Source organism: Apus apus, chromosome 2, assembly GCF_020740795.1.
Source record: "Apus apus isolate bApuApu2 chromosome 2, bApuApu2.pri.cur, whole genome shotgun sequence".
NCBI lineage: Eukaryota > Metazoa > Chordata > Aves > Apodiformes > Apodidae > Apus > Apus apus.
Genome location: NC_067283.1, coordinates 37,439,445 through 37,460,671, shown reverse-complemented (window position 1 = coordinate 37,460,671; position 21,227 = coordinate 37,439,445). Strand labels below are relative to the sequence as shown.

The 21,227-nt window shown below is 39.5% G+C and overlaps 1 protein-coding gene across 9 annotated transcripts in view; it reads left to right on the top strand.

The window, feature by feature from the left end:
* The window catches only part of SATB1 (SATB homeobox 1), a 75,770-nt gene extending 62,972 nt beyond the window's left edge, over window positions 1–12,798 (top strand). For 4 of the 9 annotated variants that reach the window (XM_051611243.1, XM_051611242.1, XM_051611245.1 and 1 more), the window contains 3 exons: window positions 7,640–7,843; window positions 8,334–8,429; window positions 11,079–12,798. In XM_051611243.1, coding sequence (XP_051467203.1) covers window positions 7,640–7,843; window positions 8,334–8,429; window positions 11,079–11,561 — 783 coding nt within the window. In that variant the 3' untranslated portion in view covers window positions 11,562–12,798. The remainder of the gene's footprint in view (window positions 1–7,639; window positions 7,844–8,333; window positions 8,430–11,078) is intronic. The other 5 variants (XM_051611247.1, XM_051611248.1, XM_051611246.1 and 2 more) reach the window with 4 other exon arrangements.
* Window positions 12,799–21,227: the final 8,429 nt, after the last annotated feature.

Sequence of the window (21,227 nt, the reverse complement as noted above, 5' to 3'; positions counted from 1 at the left end):
ACTGCAGAAGCTGGGACACAGCTCTCCAGGTCATTTTGGTTTTGTACTTATTTGTTGCTTGTCATTGAATTTTACAGGTCGCTTTGGCAAGTTTCCTTTTTCTATTTGTTTGTCTGGGTGTTTTCACCTACCATATCACCAAAAAAATTGCAATGAAATACTGTCAGTGCCACTTCTAGCTTATTTGCTAATTTTTCTTGTTTTTTCACAACCCAGAGAAGAGGTGGAGCTAACATCTAAACAGTTGGTGCAGCTGAACAGTAGGTTGGATAAGAAATTTCAGGAAATGGCATAATCTGTTTCAGTATTCTTCGAAGGAAGTTTTTCCTGCTAGCGAAACCTTTCTTCTGAAAAGCCCTATGAGGTTGTGGGGTTTTCAGTTTGTTCTTTTGCTAAATCTCATCTATTATGATGGCAGATACAGATTTACTTAAAATTCACATCTGGCTTCCGCTTTCAATGTTCTGGTAACGAAAGCCGGTGAAACAGATAAACCAGAAATATCTGGAGATAAAGGACAGCTTCAGGTTTCAAACTTCCTCTGATTTAGGGGAATGCTCAAAGGCAAAGCCTGAAACTTCAGGCTGATTAGCGTAAATAAAATACTAAGGTAACCATCTTTCAGGAAACATTTGTTGTCACTTCAGCCCACATCTCAAGAAGAGGCATTCATATTCTGATATCTTCTGGAAGAGGCTGAAAACCAGCTTTTGGTTCTTGACTTAAAGATACACAGTTCTGTGAGGAAAAGAAGACAGTCTCAAACTCTTGAACATTCACAGCAGTTTTTAAAATCGCTTGCAAGTATGTGCATCACACAAGTCAGCTCCTTAAATTACTTGAAAATATGTGCTAAGTTTAAAATTTAAATGAAAATATTTTCACTAAAAAATGTGTTGTTTGGTATAAAAAACTACTAAGCCAGGTAGATTACTAGATTTCTGTAAATTTTACAAAAGTATCCAGTGGCCCTTCTTTTAATAGACTTCAGTTCTTCTGTGCAGCATTTAAGTCTTTTAAGTCATTTAAGTCATTTTAAGGCTTTGCATAGGAGATAACCAGCACAATTTATGTACTTTAGGAAAGACAAACTTGCAGTCAGAATAAATTCTCCTGCAGGCAGGAAAATCCAGAAGAACATTTAAAGCTAAAAAAGGACCCCTCCTGTCATCTAGGCTTGTTCCCATGACTGAACCCAAAGGTATTTCACCCAGGAAGAAATCAGATTTAAGTAATCTCAGTCTGAAAATTAATTTTGAATTAAATGCTTTGTTCTTACCCTGAGGTGGGTGTTCCCTGCTGTATTTTTCCAGATAATACAAATGTAATGCAAACTGTATTTCCCAGATAAATCAAAGCAGCGTCCGTTGTTACTTATTTGTCGTATTTTTTTGTGCTGCAAGTGGCATTAGTTTGTTTTGCTTCTCAGTGCCATATGCATGAGCTTACTGATTCAGAACTCCCTGAATTTTCAATCCTGTTGAACACCGTGAGAAATCTCAGTTGAAGGGTTTAATGCGTTTTCCAGTCAATGTGTGTAGGGGAAATTTGGCATTATCAATTTAAATGCTGGAGCTCCTTTCATTGCATTATGGAAGAATCTTTTCTAAGCAGAGATTATTCTTAAGAACTTCATAACATTTAAAGGTTAATATGTTAGGTAAAGAACAATATCTTAAGACAAACATTTTTATTACAGGACATGAAGGGATAGTTCTGATTAAATTACATGATTATTTGAATGGGAAAGAAGACAAAGTGCATCATTTCTTGCCCTCAACTTTAATGCCTTTAATCAAATAATGACCTTCTGGAAATAGTTAATTTTAAGCATTTGGAAAGATCAATACCACTTTGCCACCAAAAAATGGCCCAGATGATGAAATTTGATGTATTTAAAGTACCATTTCACCCTTTTAACCTAGTAAATAATTTAAAACGCTTTCAGTACTCCTTTGCTACCATTATGTATCTCATTCAAAGTATCATGACTTTTCCAAAAGCAACCTTTCTGTATGATGAGCAGCTTACAAGTTGAGCACTAAAGACTAAGAATATAAGCATGTACTGTATTGGTGATGTTGGCCTTTTTTCTTCTCTTTCATGCATGGATTCTGTTTTGAAAAGAAATGGAGATATCTATGATGAATATTTGGAGCAAAAATCAGATTTGTAAAGCAGGTTGGATGGCTTTCGAAGGGGAAAAAGTCAATATTTAAAGTTTAGTTCATGAGTTCCTTTCCTTTGTTTTGTCTATAAACTTTTGTGTTAAAGGTGAAGAGTTTCAGTTGCTCAGACAGATAAAAAACCCATTTTACCAAGTATAATTTCATATCAGTGTTCTATAAACTGGAATGCCTTCAGCGTCGCAAAAAAAAAAAAAAAAAAAAAAAAATTAAAAAATTGCCCTCTATTAGCATGTTTGTGGGCAGATTAAAAACAGTCTTCATTAGCATAAGTAACACTTACAGATTCTTTTAAAAGTAGAAAAATATTTGCTGAATGATAAATTGCTAGCTTTATAGTTAGTTGCTGGAAATGTGCTCATTCAAAATGCCTACTTTAGTTTAGTCTACAATACCCATTTTTTATGTTAGAAGTACTGTTTAATGGATTGTGTACTTGGTCTTTGTTCACCGTAGATGCTTAAATGCAATTCACACTTTCTGCTAAAATGTTTGTATCAAGTAACTTCCTATTTAGACTGATTTCTTTTAAAACCATGTATTTTATTATGCTATATGTCCCAGAGAATGATAGAAAATAATCTTAGATATACTATACCAAAGAAAAACTGTTCATATCTTAGCACTGATACTCTAAAATGTTTTGCCTTCTTAGATTCAAATTACAGCTCTTTCAAAAAATGTTGGAGTCTCTCTCAGTTATCCTGCAAGGACTATACATCATTTGGCAAATTATTCTCACTAAAACAAATTCACCAAACCAAAGAGTTTAATTGCTCCTCCTTGAAGCCCTTTCTTCCCAGACTAAGAGATGTTTGTCTAAACATCTAGTTTGTCTAAACTAAAGAGATTTGGAAAGCCTTGCCCAAGAAACAGATTTCATTATTGTAATGCTGCCTTCTTTGATCTTAGGATTGGTGTCTACACCTTAAGTGCAGAATTCAGTTACCTTTATTTCCTTTTTCTTTTAATAAGAAAAATAGCAGCATGCAAGAATAGTTTGCTAGAAATTCTATGTGAAAGAGCAGAAGATTTTTTTTTTTTTTCAAATGCAGGACAGGTCAGACTGACTAAACCAGCATTTGGATACATAGATGAAATGTGTAGATGCTTTCTTTAAAATAAGCATGCTCATGGGTCTTGCAGAGTCTAATGTTTGGCAGTTATCCTCTTTGCGCTTTTCCTGCAATAGTTTGGCAGTTCAGCTTTCACAGGTTTTTTTTTTCCTCTAATGTCTTATGTTTCTTCACTAAATCCCTATCAGAAAACCAGGCAGAAGACTCTTATTTATTTTAAATATCTTAGGTTTAGCATCTTTTTTTTTTTTTTTCACCATTTTCTTGCTTACTGTAGCAAGACCTTTGCAGATGGTACTTGGTTACTTGAAAGTGCATAACAGTATTTTCTTTGTAGCAGATGGATTTAAGACTTTTAGTTCCCAATAAATGTAGGTTTACAATACATAACTTTACAGGATTTGTGTTGTATATAACAGGTTTGAACATATTATCTCAGAATTCATCTGCATGGCATTTTCAGCTTATCCAGGGCCCATGCCAGTATTTTAAGTAATAGGGAGAGCATAGTGATTGATAGCAGCTAAAGGCGTGATTTTGAATAGAAACAAAGGTTTTAGAACAGAAGGTGTCAAATTAAACTTTGTCAGTTTGAAAAGTAGTAACATCCTGAAAGTTCTCCAAACATATTTACATGTGGCTAATGTTTATATTTTGCTTTGTACTCTCTTTATATTCAGTGTAATGTTGCCTGGCAAATTTACTCTGTTTTAAAATTAAGGTTGTTCCCAATGTCATTGCAGAGTTTTGGGGGGTTTGTCTTGCTGCATAGATATATCGGCTTAATTATTTAATGGCTGGTTTGTTGTGTTTTTGTTTTAATTATGTACCATATCTACTGTAGAAACAGTTTGTGATCTAATCTGAGTTATAAATATTTCCTTATTATTTTGTGGTCCTTTCCACTTCCTCTAAGACTGAAAAGACATGAAAAAACAGAAGTCCAAGCCCTCCTTCAGAGTAAGTTGAACTAGACAGAAATTGCTCTAGATTTAAGTGTAAGAGGAGAAAAATCAGCTTTATTAGGTTCACTTGTAAATTTAACTGCATTAACTACAGCACTTTATACTTCTTGACCAATAATTGAAAGAAAGGTAAAAATTTTACAGAACTTAAATTTCACCATCATAGAGGTCTGTATGATCACTTTTCCTAGAATTTACCAGAGCATTTAAAACATTCTTGTTTAGCTGACTTTTATCGATGACCTATGTCAGATATAGCATTCTGAACCTGAAACTGAAAAAAATAATTAAGGTTTTGTTTGTTTGCTTTGAGCCAAAAGAAAGCATATTGGTATAAAGTTTGTAGTCTCCTAACAAAGTAAATCCCTATAGCCTCTGTAACTGCCCATTAACTTTATTTTCTGAGGATATTTCTGAGATGAATTTTCATCAATATTTCCAGAATGAAACCATGAAATAAAAAAAATATGTTTCTATCCTTGTAATTTTAGAAGAATTCAGTTGGTTGTTTCCACTTTGCCCATCATGTGTTTAATCAGATTATGTTTACTTTAAAAACTTGATGAACCCAGTGGAAAAGAGACATTTTGGTAGAAGAGCAGTACAGTCTGTGTACCGTGTCAGAAGCATCTAATTTCAGTATCTCAAAATCACTGCTTCCTTGAAAGGCTAGGAGAGACATGCTTCAGGTTACAATTCATCAAATCATATTTAGATAAGGATTAGAAGTATTATTTCAGTGCAAAAATTGATAGAAAAATACTGAAAATGGAATGTTAGTCATCAGTAATTAATAAAAATAATGTCTAATCTAGTAAAGACAGGAACAGAAAAGACAGTAAGGCGAAAAGGAATTTCACAAAAACTGTTGTTGTGAAATATATTTAATCAGCATAACATGATTGCTTAGGAATTATTTTACCACTAGACATTTAAAAAGCATTTTTGCTGTCTTTAAAAAAAAAAAAATCTGTGTATGTATGGTGCAATTTATTTTCCAGTTTGTCTGTATACCTTAGAGAGCTGCCATGGGAAGGGGCAGGTTGTCTTGTCTTTTTTTACTTTCACCGAACTGCTGTCATAATCAGCCCTGCTCTGTTTCACTACCATTAGAAAGCGAATCAACAGTTTCAATGTGAAGCAGTGCAGACTTCTCACAAACAAAGGACAGTTTTTATTATTTGGAGCAAGCTGGTTTGTTGTTTGGGGTTTTTTTGTTGTTGTTTGTTTGGGGTTTTGGTTTGGTTTGGTTTGGTTTGGTTTTCAATTAAAATTTTTATAACAGCATTTCAATTAAAAGATCTTTATTTAGTTCTCTTCTTTTCCCCTCCATTCCCCACAAACTAGCTATGCTTTCTGATTGCACTGCCTTTAACTCACTGCAGAAAACTGCTGTTGAGTGTAATCCTGCATGTATTCCCGTGGAAGTAAGGTAGGCAGAGAACAGCGAGCAATATGTTGATTTTGTTAGGGGCAGGGAGAGTTCATACGTTACCCTGCTAACACATCCCGGGCTGCTTTAAAACGGGGAGGGAGAATTCAGAGCCCCTGCTACTGCTTTGAAAACACACCATACGATTCCAACTGGGACAGGCTGTATGTTATGTGCTCTATATGAAGGTGTCTGGCCACTTTTCCCAGTCAGCTTGCTAAGCCCTGCGACAATACTCAGCATCCGTCCTTAGCACGTGGTTGAAGGATGGGATGCCATCCATCCCTGGGGTGCAGGGGCCCTTCTGCTGCTGCCCCCTCTCCTCCCTTCCTCTCTGCCTCCTGAGCACCCAGCAGATTTTGGCCCCATTTAAATTTTTGCATTCTCAGCTCTCCTACCATCTCTCTAACATTTGTCATTTTGATTATTTCTATTTCTCAGGGGCATTTTCTCCTGTGTCATTTGTTCAGTTTTCCACTTATATCCAAGAGAATATACTTCCCATTTTTCTAAACACCTCACTAAATATTTTCATATACAATATGAGTGCATTAAGATTATTTGTTTACTTTCACCTCTTCATATCGTGGCAATATTTTTACACTGCATTTATTAACTGCTAGTTGAAGATATGAATGTCTTCAAGAAAATACTTATCTATATTGTATCTATTGTATCTAGTAGTAAACTAGTCTGGATAAACCATTTTTGAAATACCAGTACATATAAAAAGGATCTAAAAGCTTCTGTACATGTATATTATTTGTTGATTCAATAAAATGTCACATTATCTTTCCTGCAGCATTAGGAAATAAAATTGCATGGACCTAGTTTTGAAAACAGATCCTTGAAGATAAAAGAAAGGAAGTATGCATGTTTGATACATGTAATATTTTGTTTCTAACTTATAATATACCAAAATATACTACAGATGCACACTGTGCTAGCCCGAGTGTTTACACTCTTCTTTTGAAACTACCAGTGCACAATTAATAAAAATATCCTTAGTTAAATTTTAAGAAGACATAAGAAAACAGTTTAGATTTTCAAGATGAACTTGTTTGTATCTTTCAGAAGTAAATTAGCAAGTGCCACAGTCCTTGCAGGGGATTCTGTAGCCAACTTCATAGCATGTATCCCAAAGCCAGGTCTGAATGAGTGTAGGTAAACTCTTAGGCAACTTGCTGCCCTGTGATCTGAAAATCGTATAAAAGGGTATATCAGAAGCTTGAGCCATATCATGCCCCCCAAGCAAAGCCCTAATAATGTACATGAAACAGAGATTGTTTTTTTTTTTCTGGGTCTGTGAGAAAAATCCAGGAACATAATCATCTATCACTTGAAATAAGTTCACTTGCAGAGGCACCTCTATTCATAGCAGATAGGAAGAAGATACTACTTGCCTGGATCTAGTCAAAGGATTCCTATCTTTTGAAAGGCCATTAGGGAGCTCTTCTACCACTAAATGTGAAATTAGGCAGCCCTACAGTCAAGGCAGATATTTGAAAGTTCTTTCATGTTTTGAGTAGTAGTACCAGGATTTTAAAAATTGCTCAGCAGACAATCTTCCGGCTCCTGAAACACAGTGTCAGTGCTTTTGATGTAGCCTTGCATAAAAGAAAATAGGCAGCAGAGATAATACCCTGGCGTCAGTGAAACTCCTGCATAGGGGAGGATGTTAAGGATTCTGCCTTCATCTACCAGTTGGTTTCTAAGCAAACACACTGCAGTGCTGTGGTGTGGGACCAAGGGGAAGGTGCTTTCCAAAACGCTGGTAGTTGGCGAGGGTGTGTGAGGCAGCATGGCAGCCTCTCAGTGTGCTGCTGTTTGCCTTGAGCCCAGCCTGGTACAGGGACAGCCCGTTCTTACTGGGGGGAGAGCCTGGGAGAAATCAGCGCTGCTGAAGCACACATTTCGCCCTTGTTTTGCCCCTCGCAAAGTGAGGAAAAAAACTAATGTTTTGCTGGTGTTATCTTCAAGGGGTGGCTCTGTGAGCTGTTACGTTGGAAAGAAGATCCCTCACCAGAGAACAGGACCCTCTGGGAGAATCTCTCCATGATCCGAAGGTTCCTCAGTCTTCCTCAGCCTGAACGTGATGCCATTTATGAACAAGAAAGCAATGCAGTTCATCACCATGGTGACAGGCCTTCCCACATTATCCATGTGCCAGCAGAACAGATTCAGGTTAGTTTACCTTGGCCAATCCCACAGAGCGCTAAGTAAATAAAGCTTTAAATGGAGTAAAGGAAATTAGTGTTTCTTTCCTCCTGGCCAGGCTAAACGCAGGTCTCCTGGTACGAGATAAGAGCACACTGCCGTCCGCCACTGGACTTGAAAGGAGAGTGTGGGACCACCCACGGTTTTTGTTTTGGTTGGGTGTTTTTTCACAGCTGCGCGTGGACGCAGTGACACCCACGTGCCGGGCAGGATGAGCCGCCGTGCTGGCCACCCCTGGCAAGGCAGGTGTCAGGGCGGGAAGGCAGAGGTGTGCAGGTGTCCAACACCTTACAGCAAAGCGGGAAAACCTCGCTGCGCTGCTGTCCCAGAGCTAAGCTCGAACCCTCAACAGCAGCTGCTCGCCCCCAGGTAGGAGTGAAGGGAAGGGGATTCCTGATCCCACTTTAACCCCAGTGGAGGCTGGGGTGAGTCAATGTTTTGTTTGTTTTTCCTTCAGAGCCCCTCTCCCACCACCCATGGGAAAGGAGAGCATAGAGGCGCTTTCTTACCAGGCCTGCTGACCGCTGGACCTTGGCTGGGTGCTGCTCCGCAGGTGAGCTGGCACAAGGGCACCGTGTCAGGGAGAGAGAGGAGGGGATGCAGGACCTACACCACGGGGCTTTGAAACAGCTGCCATCTGCTCTGGGGTAGCCCCAGTAGTACCCCCTCCTCCAGAGGCTGCACCCACCCTTTGCTCACATGGGCACCGAGAATTGGGAGCATGGCTGGCTGTTTTGCTACATATTGTAGCCCAGGTTGGCTACTGCTGTCTCTCTGAGCTGGGGACTCCTTAATCCCTTCTCATGAAAGACCTGCGGCCAGCCTTTTAACTGCTCCCTTTTAAAGGGCAAATATTAGCCAGATATTAGCCCGTGCATTCCCAGCATCAGCTGAGACCCACTGTATCATTTGTATTACCTATGCAGAAAAATATTTACAAAGCTAGGAGGATAGAGTTATCTCCTAGCCAGAAACAACAGGAGTGTATATTAAAGATAAAGTAAACTGAATAAGACAATCCCTTAGGATATCAAGTACTAAAATAATTGTGAAAGCCTGGAAACTTGCTGTTTGATTTAGCAAAAAAGAGAGAGAAAGATCTATATTAAGTAATAAAACAGCACTTGTTTGAAAATGTACATTGTTTTTAATAAAATCGCCTCTTAAGGGGATAAAAGGAGAAGCTTATGCACAGTATAAACATTCAACCACTGAACCAGTTGCTTAGATTTTCTTGCCTTATTGATAAAAGTTGTGTGTTTGATCTCACAAATACTATTCATATAAGGAGTTGCATTGTAATCTCTTAATATGACTTGGAAGAGTAAGGATTGGGAGATTGGGCCTTAGTTTTGTCTCTGCTTTGCTACACAGTAATTATTGTAGATGTGTAAATATGTAGCTAAGACACAAGTTTTCAAACTGTATATACTAAGGCTCCAGTCTTGTAAGAATTTAATGTGCTGAGAGTAGTCTTGAATCTCTTTGGGATTGAAGCCTTGAATGGGACTGCTCACAGGCCATAAAACATGAAAGGATGTGAGTAGGGATGAGTCAAGAGCCCTAATTTCACTAGCATTTGTGTCAGATCTTACAATAAGAACATCACTTAAAGCAGTGCCTTCTGAACTGCTTGTTGAGGCCTATGCAAAGTTTCCACAACCACGAGTGGCACTGCAACATGGACAGAATTCTAGTTCTTCTGATATTTGTACCTCTCATACAGTATTTTGTGCTTCTTAGAGTCTGCAGGTGAGATGCCACCGGGAGCTTGGGAACCATTATGGACACACAAAAAATTATCGAGGGGAGACACGCAAAGGGAAATGAAATGTTATGATAGCAACTGCTTGTTTTGCTGCTGTTGTTTTTTAATAATAACTGGTGGTTTGTACCATATGACAAGAGATTTGCTGATCCAAAATATCTTACTAACCAGTGCTTCCTGTGCTGTGAAGCAAAAAGAATTGTCAACAAAAACAGTAGCTGATAAATTTGCTTTTGATTTTAAACATGATCATACAATGTACTGTACTCTGGTGGTGGATGAGAAAAACATTTCTGTCCCTAGGGCTCAATGCCTCACCTTTTAAGAATGTTTCTGAATCCATGCTTGCAAAACTTCATTTTAAGCTCTTGTTAATAATTTACATCATGATTTGCTTTATCTTATTCTTCTGATGTGTATACTGGCTCATTTTTATTGCCTGAGTTTTTGGAATGCAGCATGTTCCCTTCTAATAATAATAGTGCAACTTCGGTAGAGTTTTGCATCTTAGTGCTTTATAAATATTAACTAAATAATCCCCAGCACAAACACATGAGGTAAATATGTCTGGTCCCTATTTATATGTCAGGATACTCAAACATAGGCAGGACAGACCCACAGGCAAGAGAGGTCAGTGCCAGAAGGGCAAATACAGATTTCCCTACCTCCAGATCTCTCAGACCTTTCCATGGCTGGGTTTGAGAGCGTGGCATTAGGCGCTTCCAGCTAACGCATTCTGATGTTGCACTTGCATGTTTGATGAGACTTCAGTGCTATGATAAGGTCAGATCAGTAGTGGGATATTTCCACACTTAGCTGAATCCCTGATCTCCACAGTCCCTTAGTCTAGCTATTGCTAGAGATTTGCAACCCTTGTTTTTGGACAGCAGCTGGTGCTGCTGGCAGAGCTCTTGTGCATTTGCCCTCATCTGGCACTTTTCTCACTTTGCCCTTGCTACATTTCTAGCTAAGCTGGTCAAGTTAATCCTATACTATGTCACCTACTTAGCATTTTGTCTTGTCTGCACTTGACTCATGGAGCATGTTCATTAAAATTTGTCAGCTAAACCACACCAATGTCTTGTCATCAGAGCTTTCAGTCAGACAAAGCCAGTGTTTTCCTTCCACCTCTCAGTGCATATCCCACCGTCTGTCCCTCTCTCCCTTGTCTCTGCTCACTCGCATACAGACACATGCAAGATATGCAGAGAGTTACTAAGTCATCTTTTAATTTTGTTTCAGCAATAATGGGCCTTTTTCTTTATTTCTTTTTTTTTTTACTTTTTTTTTTTCTTTCTTCCTTTTTATTGTTTATGCTTACTAAGCCTTTGTTAGAAGCTTTGCAGTTTACCCTCCAGATTTTCTTGGTATCACTAAATATGAGCAGCAACACATGTCCCCCCAAAAAAATATATGCTGTGCTTTGTCTTGCAGCAGCAACAACAGCAGCAGCAACAACAGCAGCAGCAACAACAGCAGCAACCAGGTCCCAGACTACCCCCAAGGCAACCGACAGTAGCATCACCAGCTGAATCTGAGGATGAAAATCGTCAGAAACCCCGACCACGAACCAAGATTTCTGTTGAAGCCCTAGGGATCCTACAGAGTTTCATACAAGACGTAGGCCTGTATCCAGATGAAGAAGCAATCCAGACTCTCTCTGCTCAGCTTGATCTGCCCAAGTACACCATTATCAAGTTCTTTCAGAACCAGCGATATTATCTCAAGCACCACGGGAAGCTGAAGGACAATTCTGGTTTGGAGGTGGATGTTGCAGAGTATAAGGAAGAAGAGTTGCTCAAGGATTTAGAAGACAGCATCCAAGACAAAAATGCAAACACGCTTTTTTCAGTTAAACTAGAAGAAGAGTTATCGGTAGAAGGGAACACAGAGATTAATGCTGAATTGAAAGACTAATCTAGAAGTATTATTTTCTTTCAACAGTGTCACTGGTATTTACTAATGAAATGAAAATTCCATCTTGCGTTCTGTCAAAAACCTTTATTATTCATTGTTTGGCCAATGAATCTTCCAAAACTTGCACAAAAGTTGAAAAAAGGATAATGCAGACTGCACTAGATGTTTTACTCTGTTTTACAAACTGCTTTGCAGCAACAGATGAAGCGTTGAGGATTGTTTGATATTAATTTGTGTTCACTGGATACACTGTGAGTGTACCCAATAAGCATGATGCCAGTGATTTTGATTCTGGAGCCTTCAGACAAGCATTACAACTTTTGTGATTTACTGTTTTTTGTTTCTGTTTTGTTCTTGGTTTTTTTTAATTATTACTGTAGCACTCCACACTTGATCTTTGGAAACTCACATTTATTTAAAAAAAATAAAATAAAAAAGAGTTTGTTACTCTTGTTCTATTGTATGTTACAAAAGAACTATAGACTGTGGAATGCAGTTTAAAGATAACATATGCCAACAAATGCCTTGTATTATATGGCACTGCCGTAATTCAGATTTGTTTTCTTTTGGAAATAAAGGTCACTGTATTTTTTTTCCATTATCATTGTTACATGGTTTTAAAGAAAATGAAAAAGAAAATGTGAAACACAATTTAGTCCTCATTATTTATTTGTAGATCCTGCAGCATCATGTTGTAATTAATTTTTTTGGAAGTTTCCGTTAAATGTAATATTGCTTCTCTTGTTATCATACAGATTTTTTTTTTTCTATTTATAAATGTATTTTGATGGGCAGTAAAACAAAGTGTCTTAAAAGTTTTAAATAGAGAAAATGTGCTTTACACAGTTGCCTATAAAAAGTGCTCTATGTTATCCAAGCAATTCATAATATAAGCTTCACTCTTATTGTTGTATGCAATTTTTACTATCATGCAAATAAGCTTAGGTAAATAAAACTAATAGATCACCTTAGAAACTTATGCAATTAATGTGAAAATAATTGATGTTTGCAATGTGTCTTCCTTTGGTTTACAATCAATTTTAAAGCTACAGCTGTATAAATTTTCTGTATAAAGGTGTATTTCTTTTTTATGAGTTTATTGCTATGAAAACACCAGTTATTTTGTTACAGCTGGCTGTTTTTATAAGTGTATCACAATTTTCTTTATGCAGAAATGTTCTGACTAGGAGTGGTTATTGACTGTAACTACACAATTAAAATTGTTTGTATGGTATGATATGGCAGGGTTTGTCTGCGTATGTGTATATCTGGGAGGAATAACTTGTTCTTAGTGCACATTGTACCTTCTTGCCCCACTTTGAAGATGACATTTCAATTGTTCTCCTTTAAAATCACAGGCAGATTTTTATAATGACCTTCTTAAAATTTGAATTTAGATAACATACTTCAAAACAAAACACAGTTTGGTTATGAAAATCATAACCTGTCTTTTCTTGTTTTAAAAACTTGCCTGCCCAACAGAGATAGCAGGATATTATTGAGTCAAAAGGCTATCAGGCATAAACATATTTACAGTTCCTGGCAGTAATGCACTTATAATGGATACAGCTGGTTTTATTTTACAGTAGAATTATGCTAACACTATTCCTTGCACTAATGTATAAACATTAAAAAAAACAACATTAATAGTCACAAAGTAAATAGGAAAGATGGGCTTTGCACATTGCAGTCCCCTTCTAAGCAGGACTATTTGTAGTGATCACTAATAAGGTTCTTGATAAAGCCAAAACAATTGGTGAGCTCTGAATTTATGCAAAGCTCATGTCTAGGCTAAAGAAAGATCTGCAGCTGGAAGTGGTGAAGTACACACTGTTGTTCTCTTTTCCTAGGAGAGAAAGAATTTACACCCGTGTGCAATTCAGGATTTGAATTCAGCACAGATCTTCTGAAATGACTAAAAGTTTGCAAAACTCGGGATGAGTTTCAGAGGCTCAAATGACTCTTAGGTTGCATCAAATTTCCCCTTTTAGCTTCATTAAGTTCTTTAGGAGGATACGTATTAGGCAGCAAAGCAGGTTTTCACTCCACACCTTTAAAACTGCCGCAGGTTGCCCGGGTCCTCTGGTCGCAGCACCTTTGGGGTTCATCATAGAATCATGGAATTGTTAAGGTTGGAAGGGGCCTCAAAGATCATCTAGTTCCAACCCCCCTGCTATGAGCAAGGACTCCTACCACTAGATACTGTGGCACCTTTGGCTGCTGCTGGGACTGTGTTGGGGCTGCACCATGATTTGGGCTTGGGATCCAGTCCAGTTAAGAGTCTCAGTACCACTCTGAGAGGGAAGAAAGCTTTAGGAGAGACACAGATGTATAATTTGGCAATTGCAGTCCAAGGGAAGGACAGTCAAACTGTGCCCTCTCTTAAGGCACTTGTAGTAGCTGTAATGCTATTAATAGCCCAAAGCCATGCTGCTTGGAAAAGGGCAAAACCTAGTCCAGGGAAGTCACTTGGATTTCTTCATATATTTCAGATGGGATCATTACTTTGTACAGCCACACAGCTGCTCAGAGCTAGGACAGATCACTGTTCACAGCCATGGAACAGGATTAAATGTAGCCCAAGCAATGCAAGCTGATTTGATATGCAGGACGATACAACTGGCACCCTTGGGTAGGCTGAAGTGCCAAGTGACAGTTGCAATAAGGCTCCCTGAGAAAAAAAAATACACTTTTAAACTAATATGCAGGGTAGAAGGGAAAATGAAGCTAAGACTTTCCTGGAATATGTTTCTCTTCATGTTAAAAGCTAATACATGCAGCACTGCTAATACCAGAAAAAGGGCAACAAGTCCAACACCCTATAAAAGCGTAAGAAGAAATGTTTATAAAATAATCTTTGCTATTTTGAAAGCAATTTCCTTTTCTTTCATCCTTTTAAATTTTATGGGTGTTGAAGTAGAAGCCACGTATGCTTGCAGATGGTTATTATAGCTGTTTCCTTTCCGTTATCTCAGTTTTTCTTTCTCCTAGCCTTGCTTAGGTTACCTTCCGAGTAGTTGAGCCTCTGCAGTCACATATTTCCTGCCCACAGGCTTGACTCAGTGGGTTTCTGTGGGTGGACTGCAAGTATGGTCTTTTAACTTGGCCTAAGTGACCAAAAGCAGTTTTATTAAATCCTTAGCAGTGTCTTCAAAGATGATATGAGTATTAAAGATCCCAACTTTTATGTGAATGTAAGAAATTTACACTGGTAGGAGTTATGGTATTACAAGCATATGCCACCTTGACTCACGGACCTGTTAGACTACCTAGAAAATTACCTTGCTGTCCATTTCTGTTCCTTTTTCTCACCACCTGGCATAATTCTACAAAAAAAACCCTTTCCATTTCTGCAAAAATTAAGAAATCAGGCTGGACATCTGTAACAAAGAACACAAACTGAGATATCAAAAACACTGTTGGGAAGTTGATAGTAAGCCTCACTGAGTAGGACTTCACTGAGACTGTATGAAAGGAGTATTTAATATATACTTAGGGAAGTATGGGGAAAGAATATTGCTTGCTGGGAATCAAGCAGCAAATCTTAATGCCTAAAAAAGAGGGAACTGAGTGCTGGGTAGGGATGGCAGGACTAAAATGCAGTTTTATAGCAAAAACTAAATATTTACCAAGTTTTATGGTGTTTACCATAAAAAGTGGAGTATTTTTACTCCCTGCTGATCCCGTTAATCTATATTTAACTGACAAAAGATTTATGTGTATGTGCAAGAGTCCCCAGTGTTTGTTTTTCAATCCTGAAAGAAAACCAAAGAGGCCCCAGATTCCAAGAAGTTCATGGCTTGGGGACAGCCTCAAATCCCAGTCACACATATAAAGGTTGCTTATCATTATAAAGACTCCCTACCCTACAATGTAGGATCTTAAATTTGTGTTTTGAATAGCTACTTCAGGTTGGTCAGGTGTCACAGAAAAAATGTCTAGGTCTTAAATTATTCCACGTATTTTTTTCTTTAAGCTGGGAAGATGCAGCAAATAGAGAAAGAAGGCAAGGTTCCCCCAAACCAGTGATATATATATATTTGTTTATTTTTTTTTTTCCCCAGTGATTTACTGAGTCAGTACATCAGTTGTGTGCTGGGAAAGCACCAAACATTGCTAAGATCATTTGCCAAAGCAATGCCCCATATATTAAGAGCAGTATAAATTAGGTACCACAGAAGATCTACTTGAGCATCAAGTATTAGCAGTTCTGCTTAACTTATTGAACTTGTGCTTTGATGTCAGGTACGCTGCAGAGACCAAAGATATTTTGATTTTTACATAGTGATTTATAGTGTGCTTTGAATAACAGTCCCATAGCAAAGCAGGGATATAAATATACTCCCAGGCCTTTTTTTGCACACAGATGTAATTTTAGTTTGGTCTCCTCACGGTGCCTTGCGTCCACACAGTCTTTTACTACAACAAATGAGCTAATAATTCAAACTGCAATAAGGGATCCTCCTTGGAGCAGGAGCAGTGCTACTTGGCAGAGAGTTTGTTTGCTTTCAGGTTCATATGGGAGCCTTCCCGGCTGCTCAGCTGCTGGCAGTCCTCCTGCTATCCCACGCCACAATTGTTACACACTGGCCTGGCCTGGGTGCCCTTCCTGCTCTGGGTTATCTTGCCCAAATGTCATCTCTCCTGGTTACGTGCCAGCTACACAGATCTATGTGCCACAGCTGAATACGAGGCAATAAGGACTGTATTTACCTGATGTAACTATGGTACATAGCTATGATGTACCTATGTACCCTTTATCATCACCATGCATGCTGTGAGCTCTGTGAAGTTGCTAGAATAGGCCACATGCCTTGGAAAGACAGTGTCCACTGGAGCAAATCCACCAACAAGCAAGTAGTTTTTGAGCTACTGGAGTAGAGGAGTAAGGGGACATTCATCCCAGAGGGGGGGCGGAAAAAGGAAAAGGAAGGGTGCCAGAGAAAGATGGGAACATCAATAAAGTCACAGTAGCTACTTCTGCATGGAGGAACTCCTTTTGCAAGCTGTGCTACAGCGATACCCAGAAATACTTCAAGGTACTGCCAAGACTCCATAGAAAATGTTTATGACCTGAAATGTGTCATGGCCTCAAATCATAGGATTTCCCTTGGAAGGCAGTATCTAGAACTACACAAAAGCCTCCTCAACTGTCTGTGGCAAAAGAGGTCCTCTAACTGTTCTCCAGTACTGTCCCTGCATATGGGACATTCAGGATTCTTAGTCAGCTGCAGACTGACAATTACCCTGGCAGGTGCAGTTAGGAGTCTCTTTACAGATTATTAGCTTGCCCAAACATGCTAAAGAAACAACCAGCCTCTAAAACCTCTAATTTTTCTCCAGGATCACATCCAACCACAAGCAGCATGTTTTCAGTCTTGAACCTACTTTTCTGAGCTGTCTGCTACAGCCCTGCTCCTCCTTGGACCAAATGTGCCACAGGAGTTAAAAAACTAACATCTTGTATGGTCCAAAAGTTTATCACAGTCCAAGAGAATAAAAAAATATTACTTCTGGGGGTGCACAGAGTTAGAGAGGCATACACAGTTCTGAAGTTTTGGGGCAAATAAGTTGCCCCACGAGGCTTCAGTGATAGTTTTCATGCCGCCATAGTCATCTCAAAGCATCGGTCACAATGATTTGAAATTGCTTGGGCCAGAAAAAATAATGCAGAATCCTACTAACTTTGCAGAGGAGTTTGTCCGAGAACAGGATTTAAAGCAGAGTGCTCAGTTTTGTCATACATATTAAAAAACAACAACCTTTTCAGGACCAGCCTTACAGATGTTGTTGTCTTTCCAAATCCACATTAAAGCAGGACACTGTCCTGATAACTAGCAGCACTGCCCACAGCTCCGTGTCCCCTCTTGTCCCATCTCGAGGAGGCTCCCCCACATATAGCATGCCCCAAAATGGCTTAACTCATCTTTACTAGCCCATCCTCAACCTAAACACAGGTTTTCATTCACAGTTTTTTACCTGGGGAAAGCAATTTATAAAACCACTTACCATAGAGCAAACCACAGCAGGGAAAAATAGACGAGGATGTCCTTTCAAAAGTGTAGGAAAAGTGATTCTTTATAATTATCAGTATGACATCTTGGACTGAGAAATAAGTACAGGTGGTGGTGTTGGCTTGCCTTAGTAGGCAAAATGCTACATCCTCAGCCTAATAAGGATTTAATATTAGCTGAAAGACTGAAGGAGACAAAAGGATGAAAGGTAAGAAGAAACACACTGGATAAAAAAACCCACAACTTATTGGGGGCAGTCATGCCTAGAGATGACTGGAGAATTGCAAGACTAGTTTAAATTGAAGGAGATACGAGTTAGCTACCAGAAAAAACTAGGTGAGGAGCACTTTGTGGTTCACATACTTGATGTCCTGCAAAAATGCAGAAAGAGTGAATAGAGCAATGTTGAGAAACAATTAAACAGAGAAAGCTTGCAAAAAGGTAGTGGCAGCTTGCTTCTTTAGCAAATACATGCAAAACCATAAGGGTGCATGTAAGGTGAATACATAAAGAAAATTCTAAATTTCTCCTAATGCTTCTATAGGCAATGTTTCAAATTATCAGCTGGCAGGAGTAATTTGAAAAGGGGAGTTTTCCACACATTCAAACTGCAGAACTCACTGCTATACACTCCTTCACACCAAAAGCACAAATGGTTTTAAAAAAAAGTTCTAAGAATTTGTGAAAGCAATGGGTTGATGTGACCTTCTTTTAAAGAGGGTAAGGACTGCTTTCCACTCTGTAGTCCCAGACAACATGTGAATATACTGTTTTTTCTGTGACCCAGTGATAATATCCATGTGGACAGTGTCCAGCATCCAGCCAGGGACAGGGTTGCTTAAAGTCCTCCGTAGTCACAAGTAAGATGAATTTGAGTGGGCCGAAATTTGCACTGTGCTCTTGGTCAGGTTTGTGTGCTTGATTCCATATCTTGTTCATAACCAGATTTTAAAACAACAATGTGAGTAATTTCATTGAGGAGAAGGTCACCTCATATTTGCAAAACATTCTCTCCCACACATGCCAGCATAAAAATTTATACCCAGATCATTTTAGTCATTGTCATGGTACCATTGCAATCACTGTTCACGACTATGCTATAACTGCAGCAAGAGTAAAGTAAGGCTCCTTTGACTTGGGCCATTTTTTAGCATGTGGTACCACCTTTCTTTTGGCCTTACTGTGCACATCCCACTTTCATTCAGGTTTAGCTGACTCATTCCTTTTTCTTCTTCAAAACCCACTGGAAATGTTCACATTGGTGAAAGTTAGGTGTGGGCTACCAGAATGAGTGGAAAATAGATGTATGTATTTACATCATCCTCTCAGGAGACATCACTCCCAAGCTTTTTAGGGTGCCTGGGAGAAGAATCCCAGGGAAGCACTGGTTTGATTCCAGGTCTTCTCCAGTTATCAGTGGGCTTTCTGCAACACACTCTGGGGAGCTAAGAGCAGAGGGACCATCACTGCAGCCACGGGTACCTGCCCAGGGTGCTACGTGACACAAGAGCACAACACCACTTACAAGCGCACAGTTGGACAAAAAAAGCACCATGGGAAAGCAGATCAAAGCAATGTGATTGCATTTCACGTTTGAAACAGCTCGTTCCTGAAGCCAGGGTGAATAGCCTAATCCAATGTATCATTCCTGTGCAGGCAGACCCTCAGGCTGGCATCATGTCCTGTGGAGCACTGCTCCAGTGTGAGCATCTGCCACCCTCTGCCCTAGGGCTTGGCTTCAGATTGCCCTCCTCCTTTCCACCTCCTTTTGGGAGATGCTTTCCACAAACTTTGAAGGCCAAAACTCAGGCTGTTTCTGGCCCTCAGGGCATTTATTCCCCTGTCACTTCCTTCACTACTTCATCTTTGGTCCACACTCCTCACCTTTGAACACTCATAGGGGCAGATTTCCAGTGATTTAGCTTCAATTTTTCACTTGCCCTAATTTTGCAAATATAAGTCTGTCTGCTTACCCGTTGCCTCCCCTGTTTAATCAATACGTCAGCTGTTGATCACAACCACTGCCAGACAGCTAGTAGATGAGACAATTATTCTCACACGGACTTTTAACCCACTGGGTCCAGCATGGAGCAGCTGCAAGAGCTCTGAGTAGCAGCTGCCCCTTTTCTACTGCAGCTGCTGAGCTGATCTCCTGATGGTCTCAGGCTACTTTGCTAGGGCAAGAGGAAAGACTGCTTTCTTCTCTAGATGTCATAGCACAAAAGCTTAACTCACTGCTGCTGTGAGACAGGGGGTGAAACCCCACAGTCAGTTCCCGTCTAGTCTGGTCACTGTGTAGAGCATGGGGTAGCTCTACCTCCCACCCAGCCAGCAAGAGACCAAGAGGCACATGACACTACAGGAAACTGCCTCCTGAACTTCACTGGCTGCCTTTGGGCATGTCTTCACCAAACCCATTAGAATGATGTCAAGAAGAAGAGAAGCAGATCAGCCACATGTTTACTGAGGATGATCAAGCAGTTTAAAACTAACTTTCACCCTTTCCAAGAGATACTGATGGCCACTGTTCTGTACCTCTTCATCTTACTTCCCAAGGATAAAATTGTGTTGGGGGAAAAAAAAAATGTGTCCCCAAAACATTGGCTCAGTCACCTGAGCCCTCAGTTACACTGTGGCCCTACAGAGATCACAGGCCACCAAGCAAAACTTGAAGCAGTCTTTGTGTTGCTCTGACTTGTGGTAGGAATTTGCCTCATATTCACCTGGCGCTGAGACTGAACCTGAACAAATTTGATTTAAGACCTCTTTGGTTTTGCTGCAAACACTGCTCATCATCAAGCCATCCGTACAGCTATGAAGTTATAAGCTGTTAAATCTTACTACTGCTAGTAAGAAGTTGTTTGCAACATACAATATGAACAACTGTAACCCTGGTTTTCTGTCTGACCAGTGGGTTGCTTTACCCACTTCCTCAGCAGTGGGGTCTGGCAGGTAGGCTGGAGAGCATTCCCAACATGAAGGAGATTCCCTCCTTCTGCTGATTTCTCCTTGCTGGGTTCTTCCAGAGTCTAATTCACGTGATTCACTAACAGAGAGCAAGACAGAAAATCAGTTTGTATCTGCATCCTGAATCCTTTCACAACACCTGAATGTGAGCTATAGGGCTGGCTGTGGGGGAAGGAATTTGTTTCAGGGGATTTGTGCTGATTTCTGTCAAATGTTCACATCCAGCTGTGCAATCTGCAGTTGTATCAAGACAGGTTGCTGCTGCATGGACACATCCCTTCCAGCAGGCAGGTGAGAAGGTCCTTCAGCACAACCTAATGATCCAGTCCACCAGGTCTGTGTAATAGTGTATTGCCTTGATACTGAAAGCAAAGAAGAAAGCAGAGGAAAATGGAAATTAAAGACAAATAGAGGACAGAAATATACACTGACAGTGGTAAAATGTCCCACCCCTCATCTATACTAATTTTATACACTTATTTCCTCCCATGTCTCACAAAGAATTGCCAGTTTTTCACTCACCTGGTAGAAACCAATAGAAGCTACATCCTCCCCAGTGAAGAAGTGTTTTAACCTTTGATAGACTTGGAATCTTCTAAGTTCTTTTTTTTATTCTTCTTCTTTCTTTTGGGCTTATAGGCATGAGGTTTATCTCATGCACACATAGGAAGAGGGGGAGGAATGG